The sequence below is a fragment of the Pseudochaenichthys georgianus genome, chromosome 4, assembly GCF_902827115.2.
Source record: "Pseudochaenichthys georgianus chromosome 4, fPseGeo1.2, whole genome shotgun sequence".
Lineage (NCBI taxonomy): Eukaryota > Metazoa > Chordata > Actinopteri > Perciformes > Channichthyidae > Pseudochaenichthys > Pseudochaenichthys georgianus.
Window position 1 is genome coordinate 36,119,281 of NC_047506.1, and position 19,070 is coordinate 36,138,350.

At 41.4% G+C, this 19,070-nt stretch overlaps 1 protein-coding gene across 1 annotated transcript in view; it reads right to left on the reverse strand.

Moving 5' to 3' along the window:
* Positions 1-3,894: 3,894 nt before the first annotated feature.
* The window catches only part of LOC117445617 (beta-1,4-galactosyltransferase 6-like), a 37,207-nt gene continuing 22,031 nt past the window's right edge, over positions 3,895-19,070 (reverse strand). Inside the window, exon 9 of the mRNA XM_034081384.2 lies at positions 3,895-7,999. Coding sequence (XP_033937275.1) covers positions 7,852-7,999 — 148 coding nt within the window. The 3' untranslated portion in view covers positions 3,895-7,851. The remainder of the gene's footprint in view (positions 8,000-19,070) is intronic.

Below are 19,070 nucleotides of genomic sequence, written 5' to 3' on the forward strand. Positions count from 1 at the left end.
AGTTAACCATGGAGTGCCACAGGGCTCAGTGCTCGGACCTATTTTTTTCACATTATATATGCTTCCGTTAGGCAATATTATAAGGAATCATTCTGTAAACTTTCATTGTTATGCGGATGATACTCAACTATATTTATCAATCAAGCCTGATGAAATTAATCATCTAAATAAAATTCAAGACTGCCTTAAGGACTTAAAAACGTGGATGACCTTAAACTTTTTGATGTTAAACACGACCAAAACTGAAGTTATTGTACTTGGCCCGAAGAATCTACGAAACAAATTATCTAAAGACATACTAACTATGGATGGCATTAATTTGGCCTCCAGTGAGACTGTAAGGAATCTTGGTGTTATATTTGATCAGGATTTATCCTTTAACGCCCACATAAAATCAATTTCAAGGACCGCCTACTTCCATCTACGTAACATTGCAAAAATCAGGCATATCTTGCCTCAAAACGATGCAGAGAAACTAGTCCATGCATTTGTTACTTCTAGGCTGGATTATTGTAACTCTTTATTATCAGGGAGTACCAAGAAGTCAATCAAGTCGCTTCAGCTGATTCAAAATGCTGCGGCTCGTGTACTAACCAGAGTTAGGAAAAGGGACCACATTACTCCTGTTCTGGCTGCCTTACACTGGCTCCCTATAGAACACAGGATAGAATTTAAAATTCTTCTTCTCGCCTACAAAGCCCTTAATGGGCAGGCGCCATCTTACCTTAAAGAACTCATTATACCCTACTGTCCTACTAGGGCATTGCGTTCCAAGAATGCAGGGTTGTTGGTTGTTCCTAGAATCTTTAAAAGTACAATGGGAGCCAGAGCCTTTTCTTATCAAGCTCCACATTTGTGGAATCAGCTTCCAGTTTGTGTTCGGGCGGCAGACACCCTATCCGTTTTTAAGAGTGCGCTTAAGACCTTCCTTTTTGATAAAGCTTATAGTTAGGGCTGATTAGATTCAGCCCCTAGTTTTGCTGATATAGGCTTAGTTTGTCGGGGGACATCTTACTTCTTCCTTCTCTCTGTCTATACCCGTGTACACTCATGTTCCGATTAACCCAGCTTCCCCAAATGTCTTTCTTTTTGGTGTCTATATACGCTGGGATCCGGAGTCATGGATGATCCTGCGGTCCTGTGTCCTGGATCGCGAGCGCTGGATCTTGAGTCGTGGCTGTGGTCCTGGATCATAGGTCCTGGATGGATATCCTCATGGATTCATCTTCCTATTATACACACATGCATTTCCAAACATTTGGACTACCTATGTTGCAAATGTATTATCTTTTCAATTTACACACGGCATCTATTGCACGTCTGTCCGTCCTGGGAGAGGGATCCCTCCTCTGTTGCTCTCCCTGAGGTTTCTCCCATTTTTCCCTTTAAACTGGGTTTTCTTTGGAAGTTTTTCCTTGTACGATGTGAGGGTCTAAGGACAGAGGGTGTCGTATTGTCATACTGATATTCTGTACACACTGTGAAGACCACTGAGACAAATGTAACATTTGTGATATTGGGCTATATAAATAAACATTGATTGATTGATTGATTGATGCATTATGTCGGCTACTAAGGAGGGGACTTTGACAGAGGATTACTCACAAAGTCGGCTACACAGTAAAAGTAGGCTACTTTATTTCTGGTAGAAGTCAAACTAGAACCGAGTCCAACAGTGTCAGTTTCCTTAAGAACTTGTGGTAAAACATATTTGAATCACTCGTCAAATATAGCAGGAATGAAGAGCAGCTGATTTGAAAAAACTCGAGAGACGGCTGAGTTGACCGCAGTGCAGAATCGCTGTAGCCTATAGTTTAAATCTCCTAACAACGTTGTCCATTTTAGACAGAGGCTTATTATATTTACAGCCCTTAATAACATCCATTTTCTGGGCTCAATATGTGTCTTGGCCGTTTTCGTTGTGATCGCTAAATTCACCTTGTTTCCCTTTGTTTATAATATTATCACCGCTTTGTTTTGAAATCACTTCCGTGAGTTTCGCCCCGCCCCTCGCTCCAATGACCATTTTCACACCAGCGCCTTTTCAGCTCCGGCTCGGAGCTAGAGCCTGAAAAGCGCCGGGTTTTCCTGTTCACACCGCAGCGGCGCCGGCTCTTAGCTCCGGAATCCGCTTCATTTCCAGCTCCAAAAAATTGTCGGTCCAGAGGCAAGAGCTTTGGAGCTAAGAGGCGATGTCGCTTACGTCGAGGCGTGCAGGAAACTAAACCCACCTCCCCTGAACATGGGGGAGCACTGTTATGCCTGCCTACAAGCAGTAGTGCCTATAAACACACTTTATAAAGTCAGGCAACACTAACCAGGCTTCGTGTGATTCTGTTTATTTGTACCTTACTTTGACCATCCGTTCACTGTTATCGATCATTGTGGAGAGAGGCAGACGTGTTGTTTTGTATTATTGCAGCTATCGGATGCAAGTAGTCAGTTTAGCTTCGGTTGCTATGCTAACATCACCCGTTTTATACCAGAGAAACTTTCATAACAGCGTTGTGATACCAAACGGCGTCAATTCAGACTGACACACATTCACTTAGGCTAAGGGGAACTGGGGATATGCATCAGCTGCTTGTGTGAGTCGGACAGTGAATACTTTAGAGCGGCCGCTGCAGTGTGAGCTAACCGGGAGCTAACGGGAGAATAAACTCCCGTGGAAGAGCAGCACTGCAGCGGTCGGTAAATGCTGCAGAAACACATTAATAAACAATGAACCACAGCACTCTGGAGCAAAGTATAAGGTTGGAGAAGTCGTTATTCAATTTATTCTGGCTTCGTGTGATTAAAAGCAACACGATCATCGACCCGACGCTGTTGTTGTTGTTGTTGTTGTGAGCGCCGTAATGGCTGCCGTTGGGGGGCAAATCAGCGATGTAAACGGTGACGTCATGAGGCAGCAGGGGCAGCTCTGGGGCGCCAGTGAGCGGTGTGAACAGAGCGGGAGCTGAAAAGGGAAACCGGAGCTGAACCAGAAAAGCTCCCGCTCGGAGCTAGAAACTGAAAAGCGCTGGTGTGAAAGCCGCACATTAGACCATTTAGTAAGGTAAAAAGCAAAAAGGCCTCTCAAACGCTCTTCCGTTTACGTGTTTAATAAAGAAAAACAATTGGACGGTAGATACACGGATTATACAATCATACGTATTGGGATCATTTGTATTTAAATTCCAACTTTGGTCACGAAGAATATGTTTCTCTGTTGTCCACGTTCATAACGCATAAAACAACAGCATCAGAGCACGGTGCAGAGTCTAGATGAGTTTACAGTAGTCCCTCGTTCTTATTATACATCCATGTTGTACATCAAATACTTATTTCCCACAGTTAAATGCAAATCAATTTGTATCTTTTATATAATGTCAATTTCTGGACTGATGATTTATTTGTAAGTGGGCAAACATACAAAATCTGCAAGGGATCAAATACTTATTTCCTCCACTGTACTTCCATAGTGTTCGATGGAGGACATCGACGCACAAAAAAACCATTAGTGTCGAAGTAATGCAATAAAAATATATAGTTTAGTATGTCGAACATTTCTGAAAAACCACATATGTTGTATAGTTTGTTGAAAAAATCCAAAAGTAAGTCGTATTATGTCGATTAAAAAAAAAGACCGTCATAGTATTATGTCAAAAATATGCAAAAAAAAAACACATAGGATAGTAGCCGACATCGAAAATAACAGAAAAACGACAGTTCAGTATATCAACAATATGAACAAAAAAAACTGTGTCCACTCCTGTCCCTTAAGTACAGTACTTGAGTAAATCTACTTCACACCACTGCAAGTAAATGTCATTTTTACATTACACCCCTGCTTTGAACACATGTAACATCGTGGAAGCCTGGGACTATCACGTGAAAAGAAAGACACATATCAGGTCTGTTTTCCAGAATATGGCAATGAAGTGTTTAATATGTATTTTTTTGACAAAGAAAGAAACTTTACAAAGTAACAATTCAACACTAGACTCAAACTATTTGTATACTGTCTGTTACCAAAGACTGCAGAAATCTGACAATGGGGCGAACTTCAACATGTTAAGAAGTTCAGCGGTTTGGGGGGGGGGGGGTGCTACATTATCATGTTAACAGGCTCCCAAAGTATTCGGGAGGGGGTTGGGGCAATTACTACAGTTTCAGTTGTTTTTCCAACCATATAGTTAAGTTTGAGGGTTCAATAAAGACAAAGCAGCAGTTTGACAAAACATTTCTCAGCACAAGGTCAACTTGAAATGTTCCAGGGCTTTCAGCCTCACCTTATGGTCTTCTTAGTTACTCAGAGCAAGGCTAATACTGGAATTAGAAGGAAATACTGATATCTATACAATAACTCATCGACCAATATTCATTTTACACCAACATTATGGATCCCTTACAATTAGGTGACCACATATGTAAAGAGTTTGACATGTTACAGTTGAACACCTGTCAACACTTTCTAAATGATATAGAGAAATTCAACATTTCCTTTAAAATGTGTATATGAATCTCCTGTTATTAAGAATTCCAAATGTTAGGAATACATTTTTATTTTGAACATTTGGTGATATACAGTTGGCAAAGAAATACTGCATAAGGTTATTTGATGAATTCCAAAGATCCAATGTTTGGCCAATTCCTTTAAACATATGTTGATATTTCAACAACACATTTGCTTGTTCCTGGTTTGCCGCCTCAAACAGAACGCCAACATCAGATGATCATATGATATGAGTGATCTCCATTTGCAGATGGAGGCAACTGAAATGTGGACACTTTTTGATACATATTTTATAGAGTTCCCTTGAATAATTGCGACCTGGATATGTGCAAGTAGGATATTTTGCAGCGCTATCTGGTGGACAAGGAGTGCAACAGCAGCCCTGTGTCCTAATGACTTTAAGATTATGCCTTTCTAGATTCACATTGTTCTCCATCTATCAGCCGATACTGACGTGTGAGTCAAAGAAAAACACATTTTGATACAATGTCATACTGCTGAAAGTAATGGCAAACCAGATTATTGAGCAGAGGAGTCGGCACCGTTGACATGTGACAACATCATGCTATTCAGTAAAGCGAAGCCACTGTGTACCAGCTGTCAGCATGCGCATGGAAACTAGTTGGGAACTACATCATTTTGTCCACATACGTATTTGTAGGCAAGGCCATGCAGATTGAAGGCTAGAAAAGGTTTCAGGTGCAGTGGGTGGATTGGCCTCAGCGTGTTGTGCCTTGATGATAAAGGACACGCTCATGTTCATTCTGCTGGAGAACAGGAAGTCAGCTTTGTATGCATTTCCTATGAAGTGAGATGAACCCTGCAGCTCGGGGCATGTGGCCCAAAGCTTTAGTTGAACACGTCCCACTGGCAGTCACAGTGGATTATTACACATCACATCCTATGACTCAACAGATTTCACACTCTTGACTTGATATGATTCAAATAAAAAGGGACAACACATGTGTAATCTCAGAATGTAAAGTGAAAAGGAAAATAAAAAAGGCACAAAGAAATACTGCAAAATGGAGTACGGCTGTCTTGTGGTGAACAGAGCATCTGCACGGTATACATACTTTTAGATTGTAGACAGTCATGTGATAAAAAGGGCTGCGGACACTTTTCAGAGCCAGGATAAACTCTTCTGGTGTTAAAGAAACCAAGAGCCATGAATATGATGTGTTCTCCATGATCTTCCTGCCATAGTTATAGAATGGCTAGTGACCATTAAGAGGGACTATACCTTCCCTCATGCAAGAGTGTGGTACTAAGATACGAAAGGAAAAGCACTCCTTTAGCACCACTTTAGACCGACGCTGACTGAGCGCTCTTCTGTAGTCCTGTCCACCTGCAATCAATACTATGGCCACTAATTGTTTACTGAGGTTCAACTGCATCTGCAAAATGTAAAGCTGCTGTGACCATCGCTGCTGCAAGGGCTTCTGGGAGATGGGTAGGATGCATGTGAAGTTGTGATTAACTTTCTGCCAATCAGAAATGTATGTTGTCTTTAACAAATCTATCTCGGGACAAAAACAATTAAGTTGCTTCTGGAGCTTCACATGATCTTCATCAGCAGCCATATTTAAAATGTCCCAACAGATACATAAAGCACACAGCTAATGTTCATAATGTGTTTTTAATACTAATGGTTTGCTTTGTAGACGTGGCGGGGTCGCTGCAGCTATCTTTGGTCACGAAAGCTCTAAAGCAGTCCCACAGTTAAATGCAGGACTGAAGGCGTTACAAACACCCGATGGCACAATAAGCGAGGCATCATAAAGAACATCAAACAGTCCCATGGGACAGGAAATGGCCAGAGTTGTGTTTACACACCTCAGGACAAATCAAACAAACAACTACTCATAGTCAAAACCTTAAGATGTGGAGAAGAATCTAACAGCGAACATCTGGACTCCTTTTCTCTGCGTCTCCATAGTGCTCAAAGCTTTAAGAAGTTAAACTTTTCACAGCGTGTGCCATTCAAGAACAGCAGGAGGTTCTCTCATTCTGGCCCCTCTGCCTGACACCAGCCTCCCGCCCACCCAGGCTCCAGCATGGTACAGTACAGTGACAAGCTTTATCACATGGTCCAGCACTAAATCACTAAAGTACAAATCATAACAAAAAGTCTAAAAAATAAGAACAAATCCGAGACAAAAAATATACACTCTCACATGAAACCAGGAAGTACCGTAAAGCACGTTGTGTGTCAGGACACACTCGTGCTGTTTGATGGACCCGGCCTCCAGTCTTTATTCACACGGTGCACCTCAAAGGAAAAAAAGCTCAACAAAGGCAGAATTAAGAATATACACATCTCTAACTGATGAAATCATTTATGTTTGAAAAGAACAAAATCTGGTAAACAAAATAAATTAAGGCATGCAAAAGGTATAAGGTCAAATCTTAACATTTGGATACTTTTTTTTTTAAGCCAAACATCCTATATTGTTAGAAGATCTTCCTGTTTGGAAGAAACCACTCACTCCTATTCCATCCTTAGAACAAAGGTAGCTGCCAAAATAAAATTCAAACCCACTGGAATATCACTGTTATATGCCGAGCATTTAAAAGCCCATATTTACATATTTGTGTTCTGTGTTCGAGCTTCTAGAGGCCGATATTTACATACACGTTCATGCGGATTCAGCAGCAGTGCAGCAAAACAAACAGCGAAGAGTGAGACAGGCAGGAGTGCTTCTTCGAGCATCCTGAATTAGAGAAAATAAATACCACGTATCAAAATAAAAAAATGTACATCACAAACATTAATGTCGACCTCGATCAGATCCCTCCTTTAAAAAAGGAAAACTGAGGCCGAAACAAAACGATATGTAGAAAAAGTAAAGATAGTAGAAAGTGAGACGTAACTTGTCTGTTGGCTTGTAAGGTGACGGGGATCATGAGAAGTGAAGCAGTGCGGAGCAGAGGGAGCTGTGGGTCTGCCACAGTAAGGCTGTGCACTCAACACCGAGCTGAGATGCTGCTGCTCCCTCCAACGTACCAACTCATGTCCACTCCAGGAGAGAAGCCGGCACGGACACAGAGAAGACATGCAGCGACTCACCCATCACACACACGGACACAGGCACACACACACTTACACACTGGCACAAACAATCAACAGTTCACTTTGAGAGACTTGCCACTGCCTCTTCGTTTTCTGCTCTTTTTTTGTCGATTTGGATTTTCATTTTTTTCCCCTCACTAAGTTTTCTTGGCAGCATTACATGGTGCGCCTCTTCAACCCTCCCGGGTCCGAGCCCCCGCCTCTCCTTCGCTGCTGAGCAGGAGGCCAGGCTGGAGGGGAGCTGGGGTGTGGTGGGGGGGAACTGGGGGTTGGTTGGGGCAGATCAGTAGTCTGAGATGGGGGCGAGCTCGGGATCCAGGTCCACTGTGATGTTCTTGTAGAGGCTGCTGAGGGAGAAGTGGGGGCTGTAGTGGAGGTTGTTGAGGCCGTCGAGGTGTTGCCGCTCTTTGGAATACCTAAGCAGTTTATACCTACAGACAGACAGACAGACAGATCTCAATATGCATCCTGTCATGCATCTCCTGCTGCAGACTATAGGTGCAACACACAAGGTGTACATGAACAACTAAACCATGCCATGTAGCCTTCGGACTGACACTATGTACCCTTTGGTGTTTCCTACCATTAGCTACAGTTGGCCAAGTAGCTGCAGCTTTCATACAGAGGTAAACATTTGGAATATCTCAATTGTATTGTATATTCTAACAGAATGGGAAAATATTCTGTTCTCTCTTTTTCTTAGATTTTCAGGAAATTAATAAATCAAATTCCATGTTTTTCCATGATGTGGCTTTTTCTTTCAATATGTATGTCTCCATTACTAAAAAGTTATTTTCTTAAAAAAAGCTGTTATTGCAATTTTTAGTCAACTCAAAATGGACAGAACAGTGCACTGGTTGGGAACTAGTTTATTCTGTGGATGAATACACATTTCAGGGCTCGACATTATAAATGGCCCGCTGGCCCGGAAGCACTATTTAGACACCCCGGGCCAGCATAATGTACTTTCCACTTGCCCGCTCGGGCCACTAAAAATATTGCTTTAAAAAAAAAAAAAAAGGTCCTGTGGTATTGCTATTTTGACGTTTATTAATGCTACAACATAGCGTTTCGTGAGGCGGCTGTGGTTGTTGGGTGAAAAGCAAACAGCTGTTTGCTGCAGAGCGAGCTCACTACAGACTTTCTCGCCACCTAACTATTCTCCAAAATGTTTTTAATACCAGCGGTAACCGGCGAAGCGCCGGGTAAAAAACAATCTTCAAATAAAAGAATGTCACCAGAAGAGTTAAAGGAGAGTGACAGGGAGCATGAGAAGAAGAGGGAGAGAACGTTTCAGCCACACTGGCTTGATCGATGGAGTTGGCTTTGATATGATGCCAATATAAACAAGATCTTTTGTCGGCTCCGTACATCAATGCCGACCTATGCTGACAAGTGAAGAGTAGAACATATAGAGGTATTGGCTTTAGGGAAGTGTCCCAGCAGTTTAGGATAATGAAGGTTCTAATCTAATCTATTACATAGCCATTACATTTCTAACTCCTAATGAGGAAGGCAGAAAGTGCATTATACAAATAATAATATACTCATAATAATAATAATAATAATAATAATAGTAGCAGACATTTTTTTCCTAATATAATTATTTTAATAAACCAAATATGAACAATTGAGGAAAATGAGGAAGAACTGATGATTCAAATGTTGCAGTACAAGTAGTAATGTAGTTCATAAATTACTATGGCAACAAATGTGTTAATTTCCTTCATTATTAGTCGTGTTTTGGATGAATGCTCTTGAGCCAGTGGTTACAATGGTGGGGCCAGTGATAACACAATTACACTGGCCCTCCCTTAATGTCTACCCCTGCATTAGGTGCACTATTTGTGGCTGCAGGACTGACCTTCAATCCCACAAATAAAGTAGTGTGTGTGTGTGTGTGTGTGTGTGTGTGTGTGTGTGTGTGTGTGTGTGTGTGTGTGTGTGTGTGTGTGTGTGTGTGTGTGTGTGTGTGTGTGTGTGTGTGTGTGTGTGTGTGTGTGTGTGTGTGTGTGTGTGTGTTCATGTTGATGAAGGAACATGTCAGACCGAGCAACAGGGACGCTTACTAATGACTGATACCCTGTATGCCAGGGCAGGTCTGCCTTCACTAACTGTACGGAGGCTCAGTCATTGGTACATGTTCATCTATAAAGCCATGTTGGGTAAACTACCAACTTATATCTGCTCTCTGATCTCACAGAGAGTGGCACGTAGCTATTGCCTGAGGTCCCAGGATGTGTTTTTATTACATGTGCCAAGTGCTAGGACTGTTTTAGGTACTAAAGCTTTTATGTGCGCTGCTCCTCTAGCTTGGAACACTCTGCAATTTCTTTTTAAACTGAGCATTTTGGTTCCCTTGCATCATTTTAAAGCTTGGATAGATTAAATGTTATTTGATACCTGTCATTGTGAATAGGTTGTAATTTGCACCCCTGTAATCATGTTGTATGATGTCCTTTTTGTTTTCTGTTGTTTTTATGTGTAACCAACGTGCTGCAGGTCTCCCTTGAAAAAGAGATCGTTGATCTCGATGGGATTTTACCTGGTTAAATAAAGGCTACAAACAAACAAATATCAAGCTTTTAAATGATTTCATGCCAATAAGAAAAAGGAAAAAAAGGAATATCACAAGCCTAATTTTAGGTAGGCTTACAGTGCTGAACTATACAAAGCTAATTTGCTTTAAACTAAGTTTCCATTAATTCATTTAAAGTCAATTTGAGACTGAGACATAAATCTGTCTTACCTCCCGAGAAACTGCACCTCTCCTCTGTGGTGGTGATGAATGGACTTGTACTTGCCGATCTCTCCCTCTGGCCGAGTCACATTCAGTCCAGCATAGTGAACCCTGAGGAGAAACAACGCTGAATTACTGTACAGCATGACTCGGCAATAGGCGGCCCGCCAGCGATAATATTTGGCCCGGAAAATTATTTTGAGAATAAAAATCAAATATTGGAGATCTTTTTTTTTTTTACAATATCGGACCGACAGTCGCACATATTGGCTATAATGTCCGAATAGAGAATCTACCTACACCTGAAGAATGCTTATTGTACTTTTATCCATGTTGGGAATGAATGACACACAGCACAGGCACAATCTGGCAGCGGGGTGCACTGACGCTGGTAGTGGATCAATACATAGGTGCACAGCGCGTGGTGCTGAAATAGCCAACATGCCAAACATGTGGTTTGAAAAAAATAACACCAGCTCACTAAATCATTCAAACGTAATGTTTACTTATATGTGAACAGTAACCAAGTGCAGTCAAAACATTGACAACAAAATCGGAGAAGCCGCCTGATCATGGAGGGCGAGGGGTGGTGGTGCATATGCTGCCACCCCAGTTGACAGCTTTGTTTTGGAAGAAAAATTGTGGCTCATCGGACATTTATGAGAGAAAGTCCCTAATGTCCGAGAGCAAGTGAAAGCAGCACAAGACGCGAGCCCTATGCGCGAGCCTTGTAACCCCTTCCCCGGCCCTGGCGCGAGCATGGAAATGTGATTGTCATTTGAACGGGACGGCGCAAAACGAGAAGCATTCGGTCTACAATGACAGAGAAGAGACCGTCAAGTTTGGCTGTACTCAGCATTGATTCAAAACGCACTAAAGGATCTTAATAAGCTTGTGAGCAGTGGCGGACTGGCCATCTGTAGAATCTGGAGAATCACAGAACGGCACCGCAGCGAGGCTCCCCGCCATCTAGTGGCTCAGAAAAAAATTGGCCCAAAGCCAAACTTATTTTCCGACCCCTGCTGTACAGCAATAAATCAACATTTATTTATTTGCTATATTTCAATATAGTGATATATAAAAAATGTGAAACCAATGTATTGGTCTGTCTGTTGAAACTGACCATGGAGCTCATAATGTTCTTTCTTTTCTGACGGACAAAGAAAATGGCAGTAATATCATTGTTTAGAGCCTCCGGGCCGCATACGGTCCATTTGGCGAGACAATTTGGTACGGCCCTCGAGGTAATTTATAAACACACGCAAAAAATAAAAAAATTAAAGAAATCTAGAGCGCAAAATAATTAAACAAGCGAGTGCCTGTTTTTCCTGGCCACGGTCAGGGTTCTTGAACACAACACGAGCCTAACGTGTCATCACGTGGTATATGTCTCGTCTGACAGGGGTGGAGTTCTGACGGAGAGCACCAGAACGCCACTCCGGCACTTCAGAAATTGCAGTAGGCTACCCATAAGGAGCCGTACACATGCTGCAGTTGTGCCTGAAATTAGATCTGTGGTTAACACAATGTTAAGAGATTTTCAAGTTTGGTTCTACGATATAAAATATGTCATTAAAGACCCTGATGGTGAATGTCGGAAGTTTCATGAAACAAGTGATTATATGAGACTACTAAACGTGTACTCCTTACACATCAAACTGACACCAAAGAACACGTCCCGACGGAACTTCGCCTCACGTCTCCTGCGTTTTGGCCATGTGTCGCACAGGAACACACCGCAAAGACTTCAGCCGACGGCCAAGTTGCACGTACGAACTGCTCATGCGTGAGTGGCAATAACTCTCCTTACCAGCAGGCGGCGGTAGTGTGTATTCGTCATTCAAAAGAAGCAACAACCGGAAGACCGACCGCGTGATACACCGAGAGAAGAAGAACAGACTGCGTGATTTAAACAAACAACAAATAGCGTGTGCGTTCCATTTTCACTCTACAGCGAGAAGCTCACGGGGCTTTCCCGAACCTGTGTCGAGAGCTGGAGTTAAATGAAATCTCAGATTTGCCTTCTTAATAGTTTGTTTGGGTCCCTCACTTTCGTTTCGCTTCTCATGCACGGATTCGCTAGCTAAACAGCCAATCAGAGTGATTTCTTTCGCCAACGGCCTTCCGATTCAACATGTCGAATTGGCGGCGGAAGGTGTTGGCACGGCGGAAAAGACACGACTGTGCAGTACACACCAATCTGAGTAGGGCGACACGACGCTCATCGACGGCCTGACATCTATCGACGCCGAAAATTGGCTTGGTGTGTAAGGACCTTTCGAGCTATTCTAAGGTTAATGGTCTTGTCCTTTCGTGCAGTGAAGAAATGACGTTTCTCCATTTGCTAGCAGGTGTGTTTAATGTTTATGTGTATGTTTATGTTTATCTTTTTTGTTACGTCTTAGCACCTCCTCTTCTATTCTTGGTGTGAACATGTGAATATAAGACCCTCTGCAGACCTCCTGACTTTTGTACTCCGCTGCAGACTGCTTGACAATCTGTAACGATTTACCTTCTTGCAAGAATAAACTCCTTAAAAGACTGTTTACTTCAAGAATCTTCATTTCAGTATAATGGAACGGTTTCCTCACCATTTTATTATTATTTGTTAGTTTGTCTCAACGAACAGGATCCTTTGAAAGACCGTCAGGAACCAAAGGAAGACGGGGACTGATCACCCGGAGGGTCTCCCTTCGGCCTCTACCTCGAGAAAACGGTCCTCGAGAAGAGAGGACCGTTCTGCCGAGGTTCTCGACCGTCTTCACTAGGTAGACACTTCACTCACAGGCTGGTTTGATGGCATGTTTGGTAAATGAAAAGCGGTGATTATAGCTAGTCTCACCTATCTAATCACTGTCATAGGCCTTTTGGCTCTGTGTGGATGTTGCATTATTCCCTGTGTTAGAGGACTTGTTAGGAAAGCTATTGACTAATCAGTATCAAACACTATGCCTATCAACCTCTGAAGACTGAAGCTGACATTTTGAAGTCTCCCTACACCCTTCTCCTCATCCTCTGACTCCAGATCTGACTCTGATGATGAAACATTTGCATAAATACCTTTTGTTTGGTTTTATTTTATTATTTTGTTTTATTACATTTAGATTAGCTTGCCCATATATCCCAGTGACTGCATATGTATTTTTTCTTCTATCATACACTGTGATGTTTTACATTAGGCGCTTTCACACCGGAGTACTTTTCCATTTTAGTTCCGATAGTTCCTGGGATTTTGCGTTCGCACCAAAAAGAGAACTTAGTTCATGAGGTACTTTCCTGGGGAGAAAAAAGTTCCAATTTCTGATTGGCTGGACGAATTGCAAACCACGCCTCGTAAAACTCTGAACAGTTTTGTGAAGCCGCCATTGTATTTGCTGGCATTAGCATTATTAGCATTAGCCCAGCGCACCAACGGAGAGAGACTAACTTATGGCAACACAAAAAAAAACATGGGAGCGGTGGAGATGAGGAGGTGTCGGCGTTCTGGCGATTTACTCGGAAGGCTTCAGTAGAAGCTAGTCCCCAACTCCGGGGACTTCCGGCCGGGGACTTCGGGTAGCAGTATACGCCGTGAAGTTGTTTGCGGCCTGCCAGTAAACCCAAAGCAGAAGAAGAAGTAGTGACGTCAGTGGCTTCATTTGCGTAATCTTCCCTCAGGGACTTATTCCGGTGTGAACGCGATCTGCTCTTTAGTTCCATGGGGGAACTAAGTGCTGGGAACTAAGTAGGGCAAAGTACTTGGTGTGAAAGCGGCTATTGAATCCTTTTGAAATTGTAATGCTGATGAAGGTAGAAACTTGTATGATAAAATGTATATAACTTCTATATTTGTGATCAATATGTAATATGATCAGAAGTGTGGAGTGTAATGGAAAATGGTATCATGTTGAGGGAGCAAGTCATTTCTAACAATGATTGACAGGTAGCAGTAAAATGTCCTAACCTAAATGAGTCGTTAATAATGTTAGAGCTATTCTAAGGTTAATGGTCTTGTCCTTTTATGGAGTGTAGACACGATAGGCGCTTTCACACTTGAGTACTTTTCCCCGTACTTTTCCCTTTTAGTTCCGATAGTTCCTGGGATTTTGCGTTCACACCAAAAAGAGAACTTAGTTCATGAGAACTTTCCCCCCCTTTTCAGTCCCTGCTAGAGAGCAGGTACTTTCCTGGAGAGAAAAAAGTACTAAGTGTCAAAGAATATTTTAATCCGATCTGTGTATTTAGAGATTCTCAGTCTTTCTTTCATGTTCCTGTGTAACTTCTCAGGAAGACACGGGTCAAAAGGTCTTTTGCCTTTCCTGTGGGTGAGGGGTTTTGGGGCACATGAGGAGTTGCAAAACAGAGGTGCTTTTGTTCCAAATGTCTGGTACTAATTAGAGAAAAGGCGGGCTCTTAGTTCCCTCCTTTTCTGCTGTATAGATGTGTTCCTGTCCCTTTGTCTTCAGAGCTTGCTTGGGATCTCATAATGAAAGTTGTGAATATACCTTGTGAACTCTCCGGCCGTATTCTCTCTCAATAAACAACAGTGTTTGACTAAAGACATCCCAGCTTCCATCCTTTCCTGAACATTGGTTCTGCATTGCTACACAGAAGTTTTCTTCACAAATTGGCGTTGTCGACAGGATACCAAAAGATCTTCAGAACTGGTAAATGTAATTTCAAATCTATATTTGGACATTGCCTTACCAGAATCCGTGATTACATGTTGATAGAAATCATCACATAATGAAATAAGATCCCACGGTTTGATGATTGATAGGTGTGTGGGCTGTCTTCCATTTTGACACCCAGAACAATGGGGGCTATCCACCCGTATGCACAATGTAAAGTAATTCACACAGCCTCTTCCCTCTGTGAGGAGCAGCAGGTTCAGCTTCATTTAAATATGTCGTGTAGTAATAGATGTATTTATTTTTCATCTCAAGAGAGAATGTGTATTTTATGTTAGTATTTAAAAAAAAAAAAATCTCCTGGGGGAGAATGCCCCCAGACCCCCCTAAAGGGGTTGGGTTTTCAGCATGTCAACTCTTTTACCTGTGGGGAAATTGCAGGATTGGCTCCAGGTCGCCGTTTTTATTTACTACAAGACAAATGTGCCTTTTTATTTCATACAGTTCAATTTGGATTGAGACAGGGGAATAATCTAAACCTCAAGCGTGGCGTTTCACCGTCAAGGGGGTGATATAGCGTGTATGTAATTACATTTCAAATACTGATTTGAGCCCCACCACTGTATGGGTTAGCCCTACCATAGATTACCCAACACAAATACTCGGGAGCCGATAAGTCAATGAATTGCTTATCGCGACAGGCACACAATAAAACAGTGGAAACAAACATGTGTTTGACTTTCATTAGTGAAGGAAACTGTGTGCCCTTTATAGTCTGTGTCCAATATTGTGTATTTGTATATATATTATATATATATCCTAAATATATGCTAAGGTCCCACTACTGACACGATAGCAGTCATTTCGTGCGCATGTGTGTAATTAAACCCATGATATCGAAATCTCACTACAGCCAAGTACCCAAAGTTGGCAACCCTGCCCATACCCCAATAATATTTTATTGCAGATCTACATGAATCACACAAATGACCTATTTTTGATTCGAAAGGTGACAAGTTTGCATCCCTGCTTGATATCCTTTTCATTACAGAGCTGGGAAAATGGTGTATTGATTAGATTCTGATCCGTGCAAGTCCTATTTTAACTGACTTTAGTTCTTATGTTAATGATAATTTGATTTCAACCCATAAGTAATGATTTAAATGAACTCAACATTTCACATGATGGATTAGTGTTCCACATTTTTCCCACTAATTTGTTTTATTATTAGGCCAATGGTAAAGAGAGACATTGATGACCCTGTGTCCCTTTTGTTGGTACGTGGTTCCATTTTGTCTATGGCCTTGGACGGCTTCACTAAAAGTCACCCAGCTCTGCCCTGCTACAGTCCGGCTGAGTGCAGTCACAGAGATGCTATGGCTGCTCTACATGACATTAATGGTCTGGTCCGAGAATGGACACCATTTCCTGCTCCCAGAGAGAATGACATTCCTCAAACTGAACTTTACAAGCCGTTGATACTGTCTCACATGGGTCTGCTTCCCCCCCCACCGAGCCATGAACTGAAAGCTTGACGTCTGCTCTGAACACTTGGAACTGTCACACCAGCACCTACCCCTGGGTCAGTCAGATGAGACTAACGGCTTCACTTAGGGCATATGGGTCAGAAATCTGACTCTCGTTACCACGGAGTGGGTTGTTTGTTTTTTTAAGGCTATTCTTACTGCTATGCAGAGTGAAAAGCCCCTACTATTTTTGGTATAGGCCTAATGTCAGGGGCCTCTTACTGTCTACTTCTGCATATATTCACATTATATGGACCATGTTTCCACCTGGTGAAACTAGAGGCGGCACGGAACTCAGGCTACAATACAACCATTCTGTTCTGCTCTAACGATTCAATTTATAGATTCTACATCAAAACAGTTCGTTTTTATTGTTTCCAATGATAACGTCACCTTAAGTGGAGGAATGCAAACCTGTTTTCAAATGTAAGGTTTTGAATGTGTTTGACATTTCTCAGTAATGACACCCTCAGACGCCCACTATCATTCATGCTATGCCTTCAGTGGTAACTCAGATGTTAAAGGGGTTGAAGCTTTTCCTCCCAAATCGGCTATGCTTTGTGTTTTCAACAACGGTGTGCATTTCCTGCATAATATATGTTTCTCACAATTGTTTTTTGTTAGCTGCGCACAGGTGATACTGAGTCTTCTCGAGTGATGGATTATGACCTCTACCATGCTTACATGGACTCGTATGTTTTATTTCATATCTAACAGAAGTGAGAGAATAGAGGGATAGGAAAGAGAGAAGACATATTTGCAAGTTGCATACTGATACTGAGTTTTCTCGATTAATAGCTTATAGACAATACCATGTTTAAATAGACTCCTACGTTGTTATTACATTATGTGACATATGTAAGAAAAGGGAGGGGAGAGTCAATTATATTGAGTAATTGATTTCATATTGAAACATTCATTTCTCAAACCTATGTTTTATGGAAGAGGAAATGTACTCCTGATAAACTAATCTTTTATCAAACGGTAAATGGTGAATTAATTTAACATTTAGAATCATTGAGAAAGGGTTATATCCACAGGGACTAGCTCACATTTAACTTAAAATAACAGTTCTCTGCTTTGGACTGATGAGTATATGATTCTTGCATGTGAAATGACTAACACAAACCTTACATTTATGCATGTGCATGTGTCAGGAAGGCTCCCAAATAATTCTGAGGGGCCTATCCTATTTTTGTAATTGAATGATAATGTGCTAATCCATTACCTTGAGTTGTCTGCACTCAGGAAAACATCTCTATGAAGTGTTAACCCAATAACTAGGACAGCTCTGAAGGCCAAGGGTCAGAGAGAGAGGATCACACTCTCCGGCTGCAGAGGGCACCCCCAGCCACGGGCAAGGAGGCACAAGGTCGTTCAAGATGAGAGGATTCTAATCTTCAACTTTCTGATGGGATGGGATGCTTCTTCATCGATGGCTTCAGAGGCTCCATGTTTCTTGGAGGGGCAGATTTCTTCCTAACATCTCCCATCACGGGGCGGGGCATCTGGATGGGCCATTTGGAATAGGCTCTGCTCTCAAGCAGATAGCAGAAGGAATGCAGGCAGATGAGCCTCCGTTTCACTGGGAGATCATAAAGTGCTCACTGAATGAGCCACTAAAGCAGAGCAATTGGGGGAGTGAAATATGGCGCTCTGATGAAGAAGAGTTTTGAGCCAATCAGCACCTCAGTGCTAATCTACAGTATCAGGATGCCTTTACACACCAGACACTCTGTGTCATAAAGAGAGGAGGAGAATGAGTCAGGAGGACATGTTTTTCCAGCTCTTGTACAAAGATACAATTTAAATTGAATGACCAGATGTTTACAGATGTACAATTAATGATAGTTCTTATATTTCCGACATGTGTTAAATAGTGGTGATAAATATATTTTGTCAGATCAGATTACACTTTCACACTACACAAAATAAATTAATTGATATTTTCAGATTATAAGGTATTGAACAATAAGGTACTTCTAATATTATAACAGATAATGTTAATATCCTTAATTGTCCAGCCATCAGGTTTAACAACACTACTCTTTAATGTATTATCCATGCACAGAAAGACCTACAATGATGTTTCAAGTTTTAAATATTTAAACCTTCCTTTCCAGGTTTTACAAAAGTCTTTGAATATTTGTCTAACTTTTCCTTTTCAGATTTTGAACAAATGTATTTGAATAAAATGTATGTACTACTAAGTGCCTTACTCTTGAATAAGCGTACTGAAGTAAACGTTAAAGTAATGTTAAAGATAATGTTAAAGATTGAGGACACTGCAACTTTACAGATTACAGATTGATCGATTCATCACTGTGAATTTATACCTTAACTGGGAATTTTAGCTGGATCTCTCATGATTCTGATTTTTATACCTCAATTGGATTTCTTATAATCCTAATTGTGTTTAATAAGTAATTGCCTTGAAGTAAATCTTTGAGATGTAAGCTGATTTTGAATTTGTGTTTGATGAATGAGATTAACTGAGTGATAAATGCTAAAAGATCTTATTTTTAAACCTATATTTACTATTATATTTTTGTATTTCATGTGTGTTATTATGTGGCCTTTTGACAAAAGAAGTCAAATACTGAAGAGAGATGATTTTTCTATTATG